Raw genomic sequence first — 12,218 nt, forward strand, 5'->3', positions numbered from 1 at the left:
GCTTATTTTCTCAGAGTAGGAGCAAAATTAGGAATATTTTTATACATTTTTGTAAGATTATCTAGTCTAAACATCATCTACCCAAGATTTTAAATAACTATGTACTCATGTTTCAGATGCCAAGAATTCATTTATTCAAAAGTTCAAAAAAGACTATTTTGCGTACCTTCTATATACCAGGCATGGTTCTATGTGCTGGAAATAGGAAACTGAATAAAACTGAACTCCCTGCCCTCATGAAATTCAAATTCTACCAGAGATAAGTAATCCTGGTGCCAGGTGCTAGGCTAAGTGCTGTACATACATTCTCACTTGGATCTCATAATTCTATACGGTAGATAGTACTTATCATTTGTCTTCATTTTTTATATGTAGCAACTGAGGCTTAGAGAAGTTGTTTAACTTGTCCAAGGTGTGTGTGTGTGAGAGAGAGAAAGAGAGAGAGAGACACAGAGACACACACACACACACACACACACACTCACACACACGGCTACAATGGCAGAGCTGGGATTCAAACCCAAGGCAGCAGGATTCTAAAGCTCTCCTCTTAGCCACAACACTACACTGTCTTCCAGAGTACTTGTATCTGCAGGAAAATAAAGTGGGATTATTTGTCTTTTTAAAATTACATCAATTGAAAGAGGGCAATTCTTAAAAGTTGACTCACACTACAATTCAGTTTCATTAAATTTGCTTGCTTTGGAATAAACATACTAAACCATCAGATGGTTTTTATAATGCCTTCAAAACCGTGAAGGAAGAAAATAATGAATGACAGACACGAGGCATATAAATCAGCACAATGTGGTTAAAAAAAATAGAAGAAGGCCTGCTCCCTGAATAAGTTCCACTTAAGCTCTCACAGTAATAAGCTATAGCAGAGTAGCACGACTATTCGCAAGCCTTATTAAGATAAGCATTGCCTACATGCATGCTCCAGGTCTGAGAGATACGTCTGAGAGAAGCAAGGCCCACCGACATAGGCAGCTAGATGTGCTGAGCCCACCCTGAAGGTGAAGATGGCGAGGCCCGATCAGCTCACATCGCACTCCTACTACACTGACTCATCCTGGAGAGCAGGAATGGTTTTTGTTTTGCTCCCACCATATCCCCATCACCTCAGACAGCGTACTGGCCATGGCAGGTACGTAGTAAATACCTGCTAAGTGAATATTGCACATGTTATTCACAAAATATTTCTTCTCTCAGGCCTTGATCTCCTATAGTGCAAAAGAGTTGGACTAGATTAATATATACACTTCCAGCTCTGAAAGTCATACTTCTTTGACCTAGAATTTCTAAATACGACACATAAAGCATCAGTGTGGGTCTGAATACATGCCTAGTCACAAGGTTTCACATCTTACAACATCTCACTTATGCAGTCCCACATAAGATAAACAATGAATTTGCCCTGTGAAAATACTGGAACTGCTCAATATTGCTGAGGTAGGAAGAGATATAAGCTAGCTGTTGTAGAAATAATGTAACATAAAATACGTCTGACCACTCAGCTAAAACAGGAGAGAAGCTGACGCTCATAAAAACAACATCAATGGCAGCAGCAAAATACAGAGTCTTCAGATATTTGAAGAATCAGAAAAATCTGTTACCTCATTTAACTAAATAATCTTACTGTGAAGGCAGAACACTTATTTTTTAAATAGTGTAACAGATTTATCTCCCATATAATTAGAAATAACGTCCTAATCTTTTACAACTTTCTCCAAAAAGGAAAAATAAATTATTTTTAACCCATTATTTTAAATAATATCTCAAATAATGGAGCAACTTGCCTAAATCATAAAACTACTAATTCAAGCAGTCAGGTTTTATTAAATACATTTGCTGAAGATTGAAATAAAATTAAACATTAAAGTATATCCCTTACCTATAAAAAGCTTAACTGGTTTTCAAATCACCCCTAATTGTTATAGGAAGAAAGTTTTGCTTCTAAATATTTCAAAATTCTTTGTAGATGCTGATGATGTATAAGAAACACTGGTAGAAACTATAGGGGAATCAGAAAACTCTAGAAAGTATCGAATCCTCACACATAGGGCCCAAGTTGAATACATGTGGCTTGACATAAAAAGTCAAAGAGTACTTCAAAAGTTTAAATGAAGGCACATAAGAGAAATGTCATAAGACACGTTATAATGTGACTAACTGGCATTAAAAAGGAAAGGAAGACCTATGGCATTTCATCATGGGCAGATTCTAAGAGAAAAAGTTTATACTGATGACATTTCCATGGGTTGACTTGTTCCTTCTGCTTACTTTTAACTAAACACTCTAAGTCTGGATATAAAAACAAAAAAGTTATTATTCAAAGGAAACCAAACGCTTTAAAATGACAATAGCTGTTTTTATAACATTTAAAAGAAAAGGTAAACAATTCAAGCTTACTTAAACAATTTGTTTAAATATAGCATTCCATGAGAAATCGAAAGCCTTGTGCATTGCTGGTGTAAAATGCTGCAGCCAATGTAGTAAACAGTTTGGGAATTCCTCAAAGACTAAACATATTTGTCGAATTACCATATGACCCAGCAATTCAACTTGTGAGTATATACCCAAAAGATTTAAAAACAAGGACTCAAACAGTTATTTGTACACCAACATTTATAGCAGCATTATTCACTAACCAATAGGTAAAACCAACCCTGTGCTCATCAACAGATGAATGGATAAACGAAATGTACACATATACATAACATGGAATATTTCTCAGCCATAAAAAGGAATGAAATTCTGGTACATGCTACAACATGGATGAATCTTGAAAACACTATGCTAAGTAAAATGAGTCAGACACAGAAGGACAAATATTACAAGATTTCAGTTATTTGAAATGTCTAGAATAGGTCAATTCAGAGCTAGAAAGTAGATTAGACATCACCAGTATATAAATGTCTAATCACTATGTTGTACATCTGAAACTAATATAATATTGTATGTCAACTATAATTGAAAAATAAATTAAAAAAAGAAGTTACCGGTGGCCGAGGAGAAGGGAATAGGGACTTATTGCTTAATGGTTACAGAGTTCCTATTTGAGATGATGAAAAAGTTTTGCAAATAGATAGCAGTGATACAACATTGCGAATGTAATTAATGCCACTTAATTCTACGTTTAAAAATGGTAACAATGAATGGCAAATTTTATGAGATACACACCTATACACACACATGCGCACACACACACACACCTACACACACTACCAGAATTTAAAAACAACATCATTCCATGATCACCCCACAAATTAAAATACAAAAGGAAAATGTGCCTCTATATAAAATGGAGAGCACCGGTGGTCATACATTAACCAAGCTGTCCAACTTGGTCACCAGCAGCCTCACCTGATATGATGTGATCTATATAATGGTCTCACTGGAAAAATGTGACCTGAATCTTATAAAGAAAGTGACAAATCTATAATATGGGATGTTCTGTAGGACAACTGGTCTAAACTCTTCAAAGGATTCACTGTCATTAGGAGTGTGGTGATACGACTGTACTAGATTAAGGAAACCAAAAAAACGCCAGAGCCAAATGCAATTCTTGGACCCTGATTGGATCTGATCTGTAGGAAAAGGAGCTATAAAGAATATTTTGGGGATAATAGAGGAAATTTGAGTTACGGACACCATGTGGGATGACACGGAATTATTGTTAATTTCCCAGGTATAGTCATGGTACATGGTTATACAAGACAATGTCCCTGGACGTGGGAAACATATGCTGAGGTACTTACAGGTGAAGTGTCATGAAATCTGCAATCTACTTTTGGATGATTTGGCAAAAGAGAATGTGGTGGGGGAGGGGGAGACACGGAGAGAACACACTGGAATATCTGAGGTAAGATAACAGTTACTGAATTTAAATGAAGGCTATATACGTAGGTGTTTGCGTAGTTTTCGTAAGATAACAGTTACTGAATTTAAATGAAGGCTATATACGTAGGTGTTTGCGTAGTTTTCTTTCAAAATTTACTGTGGGTTTTTAAATTTCAAAATTTAAAAAAAGACAGTTTTAAAAACATCAGAATTCCTCAAAGTTTCCTCTTTTCCACTCAGAGTATACTTAAGAAAGCTGAATGAACAATGGGAAAAATATAGCAAATTCAGTGCTTTACATACCTTCTACATCGTACCAATGTGCGCCATTTGTGATCCCATCTTTGAAAGTCTCCTCTTCATCTCCAGGACAATGAGGTGCCCCAGTTTTCATTATGGGGTGGTTTGAAGCATAGGCTTTTGCCAAGTATTTAAATACTTCATCATCTGAGGTTTTGCTATAGATTCCAGCGGCCTTATGTTCTGGAGAATCATCAAAAGGATAGCTTGCTACCACTGAGCCACCATGCAGATTTCCAGAAAGCACAAACCTTTGAAAATACAACCACATCACATATCACCCAAAACAGCATAAAAATACCATGTATTTAAAAATTCTACCTCTTTCATAAATAAGCTTAGTATCTCTCTTGAGACCTAGAAGACAACTCTATCAGCCGTTTTAAGTAGACCACAACCACCAACAACGAAAAACAAAATGGAAAGAAAGCACCATCAATATATAACATTTCAAATAGTTTTTACAGTTCAAATAACTTAAAAAAATTTCCCCCCCATCATTGAAAAAGTAGCTGGATAACAGAGTATAAATTAATGTTTCAGGAGATGTCTTATTCAGGGAATTCCAAATTCATGTATTAGGTTGAACAATATGAACTTGCCAATATTCAATCATGTTTTGACCTACAAAAATGACAGTTTTCTACAAATCAACCCAATAGTTATATTTCATAATGCGTTAATTTCGTACAAAGCGTGGCTTGTATAAATAAATAGTGGCTGAATACATTAGTTAGGTTAATAACTTTCATGCTTTTTATATTACTATCCAAAGAAATTTTTAAGATAGGGAGTCTAATTAAAAACAGGATGTATTTTACCTTATTCCAGGTTCACAATACACTAAACTCACATTTTCTAGAGCGAAGCCACCCACAGTTGAGAAGACTCAGAGTTGGGAGGGGGGGGTTGTGGAACCTGATACGCTGAGCTGCTTTCAGAGAAAAACAATACAGCACATAAAAGACTAGTCTTCCACTGCATCACTGTAAAAGCAGCTCTTTCTAGGCCCAAGGCTCCTGATTGGACCATTAGAAAATACACTGACATGGAGACAAGGCTGCTCCATTATTCTACAAATAAAAGAAACATTTGTATTGTTTTATATTTCTACTTTTAAGTGAATACATTTACAATCTGGTCGAATTTATAGATCCAGAAATGTGCCTTTTATGGTGAAAGCTAAAGGCAAAAACATGCTAAAGTCCTATTTATACATCTCTCCCTCATATGACAATTTAAACCATCACTATGAGTAGAGATTAAATACTTTTTCTCTCTGCACTTTAAATTGGATTTTCTTGCTTCTGCCTTTTTGTGGTTGAAATGAACTGACCCACAGAAATTGTAACGGGGCCTGATATATAACATTTATTTCTATCGGCTAGAAATGATTTGTCTAATTTGAAAGGTTACGTTAAGTATGATCAGCACCACCCCAGAGACCAAACAATGAAAATGACACAGAATCTGTTCATCAATAGATAGAATCTAGCCATTAAGATAGTGATTAAATACTAATATAGAATATGAAAAGATACTAATTAAAAACGAATATAATTATGATTAGCACTCTTCCAGACACCAGAGGAGAATGCCATTTGGTGTAGCAGCAACAGCACCGGCTTTGGAGCCAGCCGAATAGGGGTAAGAACATTCGGTGTCCCAGACCTCTATCTCGCTAACAGTATGATCAAGAGAAGTTACTGCCTCTAAATTCATTGAACCCTAGTTACTGTCTCATCTGTACAATGGGGATAACGAGACCTGCTTTCCAGGGTTGTTCTGAGAATTAAATAAGATAATATATGTGAAACATCTCCAACACAATGACAGCTTTACAGTAACTGCTCAACAAATGTTCACTCTTTGGAGACAGCTAGCAACCTGCTTAGGGAATCACTGCCTTACAGACTATCATTCTACTCCTCACTTCCAATGCCAGCCCTTGGGTGACACAACGATACAGAAAAAAAGAAAATTAAGTAATATTCTAACATTTTAACTTCACCTTACCTACCCCTCCCCCATGGCTCAAGGTATTAGCAATTTATTTTCTAGTTTGTATGCATAAAATCATTTTTTTCTCCCTACTGACTTTGGGAGTTACAAGAAGGCTGACCCAGTTCAGGCAATCCATTCAGCAACATATTTTCTTGAGTGTCAACTGCGTGCCAAACATCCTACACACTAGAGAAAACCTCAGTGAAGAAGAAACACCACAAAAATGCCCTCAAGGTATTCATATTCTAGTGAAATAAAATGGATAATTGAGTATTCTAAATAAGTGAAACATGCAACTTTAATTAGATACTTTAAATTAAAACTTTAAATTCCAAAATTCTCTACTAAATGCTATTTTTTACTTTGTTAAACATTTCTTGCAACCTTTCTCAGATATATTATTAAAATGGCCTAGGCAAACGTGGTAATTTTAGTACAATGAAATATTTGCAATCTACTTGAGCGATAAAATTCAATTATTAGATTTTCCTTACTATACTTACAGTTTTAAAAGTACCAGTGCCACTCTCATAATGAGGATTTCAAGAGAAAGTGATACCATACCACTTTCAGTCTTTGTCAAACCAACTTTGCATACCAATGCAATTTTACTTGCAAGGTACTGTATGGTTTCCATTCAAATCAGTTCTCTGAAGTTTTTCTCATACTTGCCTTTAGCATCATATATTATTCCTTGCATAAGATTTAAAGTAGCTGCTAAATATATTATATTACAAACAAGATATTAAAAAGTAAACCTCTAAGTTGACTCTATTATGCTCTCCAGTTATTTATTTTTAAAATAAATAACTTTTAAAAACTAAGAGAACTTGATGTCTGATAAACTAAATTCTAAAGATTCAGGAAATTGTAGATATACATAAAAGCCTCCAGAAGTAATCTGCACCCAACCCCAACAATATGATAATGCTTTTCACAAACATACCAAAAAATTCGATATGCCAATCTATTAAAATCTAAGCAGATATCTTTAATTAAAGAAGTCCCGTGTGACAAAAATGTGGGAGTCAAGTACATTGTAAAATCTTTATTTTAATGAGGGAGTTAAAATTTTGTGTATTTTCCTAAGCATATGTCTCAGTTCTCAAAAACACCCATTCTGTGAAGTATAAAATGAGACAGAGAAAATAAACTTCACTTTCCTAAGCCGGAGGAAATGAGTCTGAAAATTTTAGACATTCAAAATAACAACAAAAATCTATTTCTAATATAGCTGGATGAATAGGGTATCAAGAAGTTATTCAACTGACTTATATCATAAAATACACTAAAAGAGGTAATTTCCCCATTCAGACTAATGTTCACAGTTTTCAAATTTCCTATCCATAAAGCTGAGTCTATATTTAAGCATCAGTCTCAAATTCTGTGTGTGCTTGTGTTTTTAATTTTATTCACATATCAGTGTCCTTTGTAACTGATTAATCATTAAAGAATGTGCATTTTGAGTTAATTTTTGAAGTCTGAGGATGGATGGATGTACTTTTCACCCTATGTAGTTGTCTACTTTCTCTTCTGGTTAGAGTTACACGTTTGAAGAACGTTTGGGTATGATTAGGGTAGTCCACAGTTGCAGAACAAAATGCCTTTCTATGTAATACCAACTGACACAGATGAACTTTTAAAAATCTTCACAAGCTCCTACCATTGAACTAACTGGTCCAGACCACAATTTATAATCATTAAATACTGGCGATATGAAACAGTTAGTCAGAGAGCAAACTCTGGGTTCCAGATTTAAAGTTTAAAGCTTTCAGTATAGCCTCAAGCTGACTTGGATCTTAGACAAAGCTCATTTTCATTTTTGGTCACAGCAGAACTAATACTAAAGAGAAGAATCTAGTCACAGAATTTACATTCCTGCAAGTGCCGTGACAGGGCATTTTGAGCATGTCATTTAAGCAATGCAAACAGTGTGTATGATATATCATCTCAGAAAAGCCTTGGTCATCATCAGCTTCTGACAATAAGATGTACATTAAAGTCGGATTTCTTATGCAAATGTTTAGTGATCATGTCACGGTTATCTTTAAAAGAAAAAAAATCTCCCCAGAAAGCATATGTGAAATTAAATATTTATAAGGGAACGCAAAAGGAGTAAAGTGAAAGGTGGAAGATAAAAAGAATCTAGAATTGTCACAATTCCCATGAATTTTCTGGGTGCTAAATATACTGAAATCTTGTAGAAGAGATGATTCCAAGGCCCACAGAGAAACTTCTCTGTTCATTACTACTTTTATCTGTCACTCAGAAATCTTCAAATCAAGATGGAGAGATTAATTAGTCTTATGAAGACAAAAAATAGGGATATGCTGGCAAAACCGATCCTTGAAAAAGGGAAGACGTGCACGCTCACTTCAGACATTATTCCATCTGGAGTAAGTTCCGTCTTCCTTTATATTTCTCCTCCTTTTTGCTGAAAATCCTACCCAGACTCAGTTCAAGTTCTACCTCTTCCACAGAGATGATCCATAGTATTGCAGCCCACACAGATTTTTGCCAGTGGGAACAATTCATGTGAAGTTTAACTGGGTATATGTATTTATAACATTCTCTTGTTATATACCCATTTTTGAGGTCCTCATGCTTTTGATTTTTAAAATCCCATTTAGTGCTCAATACCACATACAGTGCATATGAAGTGTGACAATGAGCCATTTAGTCCTGGCCCACCAATAAAGTGCACAGATGACACGGGCCAGAAACCCTTCCGAGAGTCTAAAATGAAGCAGCTCACAGATGAGGGTTCCAGATCCTGTGCACATTCTCCAACCAGAGCCATATGCTCCTAAGCTGAGTCAGAGGTAATAAAGACTGGAAGAGAACCAGTTTCTGTCGACCACGAGGAAGACCCGGGAGCGTCCTTTATCATTGCTGGGCTACAGTCCCCTTCTACGGCTGCTAAGAGCACTGAGTAACCAGATGCCTAAGTCTCCGTCCCAGCTACACTCTGCTGTGTAAATTATTTAACCAATCTGACCCTCCATTTCCCATATGCAAAACAGGGCTATCAAGGGTGTCTATCTCAGAGGTTGTGGCCGCGAACCGGGCTCACCACCGCGCCTACGGTAAGACGATAATCGCAGGACTGCCAGCTCCCCCAGGCAGGACGGAGCTACCCTAGGTTATCCCTTAAGGTCTCCTCCATCCCGCAGATTCTGCGGTCCTGTGCAGACAGGGACCAGCACGCCAGCAAGGGGCCTCCCCTCCAGCCCAGCTGCTCTCCTCGCCTCCGCGGGACGCATGGCAGCCTCCGGGCAGCGCTTCCCGGACACGATGCGGGACAGGAGGCTGTGCGGCCCTGTTCCCGTCATGGGAGGTCGCCCTCCACCCTAACGACCCCCGGTCCTTGGGCCTCAAAGCACCGTCTGAGCGCCCGCTGCGTGCGGAACGCAGCCCGTGGCCCCGGCGGCTCGCGTGGCCTGTGGGGGAGGGAGGACGACACTCACTTGTTCCCGCGGATCCAGTCGATGAGGGCGCGCACCTCGGGCACGTCGTCCAGGGCCGGGGGCTCGCCGGTGCCGAACTGGTCCGGGAAACTGCGGTTGAGGTCGCGGCCGCGGCTGTTGTCGCGGCCGCTGGAGCCGGGAGGGCCACTGTCGCCGAGGCCGCAGTCGCCCTCGCGGGCGCGCTCAAAGCCGTCGGGGTTGAGGCTGGGCAGCACGTACACGTCGGTGGTGTTCAGCAAGCGGACGAGGCGCGGCTCCCCGCGGCGGTAGCCGGCCGCCAGCTCGCGGGCCAGGTAGACCAACACCTGGCGCGACACGGTCTCGTCGCCGTGCATGTTGCCCACCAGCTTCACCTGCGGCCGGCCCGGCAGCAGCGGCCCCGCCGCCTCCGGCCCCGCGTCGCCGTCAGGGGGCGGCGGCCCCAGGCCGGCCGTGAGGCGCAGCACCCACAGCGGCCGGCCCTCCACCGAGCTGCCGATGCTGAAGAGGCGCGCCAGGCCCGGGGGCCCCGCGGCCGCCGCCTCCCGCAGCGCCGAGCCCAGCTCCTCTTCGTGGTAGTAGTGGTCGAACTGGCCCTCGTCTGCCTCGGCGCCCGCGCTCGTCGTCGTCGTCGTCGCCTCCGCCTTCTTGATGTGCGCTGCCCGGGCCGGGCTCCGCAGCAGCAGCAGCAGCGGCAGCAGGCACAGCAGCAGCGGGAGGCGGCCGAGCCGCCAGGGCGGCCGCGCGTCCCAGCAGCTCGCCATCTTCAGCAGCGCCGCTAACCCCGGCTCCGCTCCCGCGGCTCCGCACTCCGGGCCGCCAGGGCCCGCCGGATCCCCTCCGCGCCTAGCAACCCCATCCCGCCCTCCGACCGCAGCCAATCGCGGAGGGCCTGCCCTGCGTCACTCAGGGGGCGGGGCTGTCCTTAAAGCAGCCAATTCCCTCTGGGCGTGCCTTCCTCCTGTCCCGGACAAGTTTGATCACTCTCTCCCTGGGCTTACGGTTCCTCTCGCTCTTTCCCTACTTCCCGTTTCCTCTTCTGCATATGCTCCGCTTCTCCTTAGTCTTTTCTGTGTGGCTGAAACCCTTACATTCTCACTTCTATTGCTCGGAGTCCCCTTCCCACCTCGGTGGCAGCTCTTCCCCGCTGCGCTTTTAACGCTTCGGACCGAGACTCGAAAGAATCGGAAGGTTCGAAAGGATCAGAGGACTCGACAAAAATCGAAAGGTTCGAAAGGATCTCTCTTGGAAGAGCCAAAGAACGCCTTAGCCCTTTGCACCGGAGTCGTCCTGCCCCGGCTTGCGCCCAGCGCCCTGCACGCGTTTGAAGAGAATGGGACACTTGGCACAGTGGAAGCCTCACTCCGTCACAAGGCAGGACATTCCAGTCTTGGTCTCCGTGTTGAAAGGAGGTGTCTCCTTTAGGTTTAGCGGATATCTGTTATGTAGTAGGCTCCCTTTGTGTTCATGTACATATTTTTTCGGTGTCACCCCGGGTTATTTCGTTGTCAACTAGCTCCTGTGTGTGCTGGTCTCAGCCCTCTGTAGAGAGATTTCTTCATTTCATAGTTCACTTGGCCATCCCTCACAACTTTCCCGGGCGAGTTATTTGTTTAAGTGTAACATTAGAATGACATTTTAAAAGCAGCAGGTATGACATTTTTGGAAACGCTTGGTGAGTATAATTCCTGAACTCCTCAATGGTCTGTCAAAGCTGGCAAACACAGTGTTTTATCATCTAAAGAGGCCTTTCAAACTGGTCTTTAAAGTAGGCTTTAGTCACTTTTACTTGAAGAAACACAAAACCTCACAATCCTTTTATCAAGTGTGAAATTCTACCCATCTAACAACATAATTGTCATTACTGTTGTATTTCGTTCTTTCAGAGCCTAGCATTTCAAGGACCCTTCCTTGAACTATGATTGAACCCGAATATGACTAGTAAAGGATTCATTCATTCGTTTATCAACTACTTATTGAGCAACTGCTGTATGCCAGAGCTAGGGACTAGTAAGCAAATCATTCTGCTCAGTTGGAAATTGGATACAGTTTGTGATAAGTGCTACAATAGAGATATAGGGGCCCGGTGAGGCTAACCTCATTCAACCTGAGTAGGAGGAAGGAAGAAGGAGAGAAACTGGGGTAGAGGGGAAGGGAGGACTTCTGGACAGGAGGAGGAGCAAATACAGAAGGCTGCAAGGCTTGAGAGCAAATACTGCACATTCTGGGAACTCCATGCAGGTCAAGATTACTGAGGTGAAGGAGCTCATAGGAGGTGACCTGGCAGGACACCAGCCAGAGAAGCAGGACCAGCACCTGAAGAAACTCACAAGTCAGGCTCTGGGGAGCACTTGATCCATAAGACTATGGAGAGCCACGGACGGATTTGAAGCTGGTTTAGAAAAATCCCTCTGGCAGTAACCTGGAGAATGGAGTGGAAGACCTCAGACTCAAGCCTGAGCAACCTGTAACAAAGTTCTAATGCAAGAAGACATTATGAGACTCTGATCCCTTGAGGGTAGTGCCAGTGTAGATGGAGAGAACGAAATGTATTCTTGAAAGACCTTTACGAGGGAAAGTGGACAGGATCTGGTGACAGAGAGGATTGTAAGGCTGACTCCAAGT

At 41.4% G+C, this 12,218-nt stretch overlaps 1 protein-coding gene across 2 annotated transcripts in view; it reads right to left on the bottom strand.

Annotated features, from left to right (window-relative positions):
• CPD (carboxypeptidase D) overlaps nucleotides 1-10,404 on the bottom strand; it is a 64,073-nt gene extending 53,669 nt beyond the window's left edge. For both annotated transcript variants that reach the window (XM_081027830.1, XM_081027829.1), the window contains exons 1-2: nucleotides 9,615-10,404; nucleotides 4,147-4,394 (exon numbers count right to left, since the gene is read on the bottom strand). In XM_081027830.1, coding sequence (XP_080883956.1) covers nucleotides 4,147-4,394; nucleotides 9,615-10,357 — 991 coding nt within the window. In that variant the 5' untranslated portion in view covers nucleotides 10,358-10,404. The remainder of the gene's footprint in view (nucleotides 1-4,146; nucleotides 4,395-9,614) is intronic.
• Nucleotides 10,405-12,218: the final 1,814 nt, after the last annotated feature.

Source organism: Rhinolophus hipposideros (assembly GCF_964194185.1).
Source record: "Rhinolophus hipposideros genome assembly, chromosome: 20".
NCBI classification, from domain to species: Eukaryota; Metazoa; Chordata; class Mammalia; order Chiroptera; family Rhinolophidae; genus Rhinolophus; species Rhinolophus hipposideros.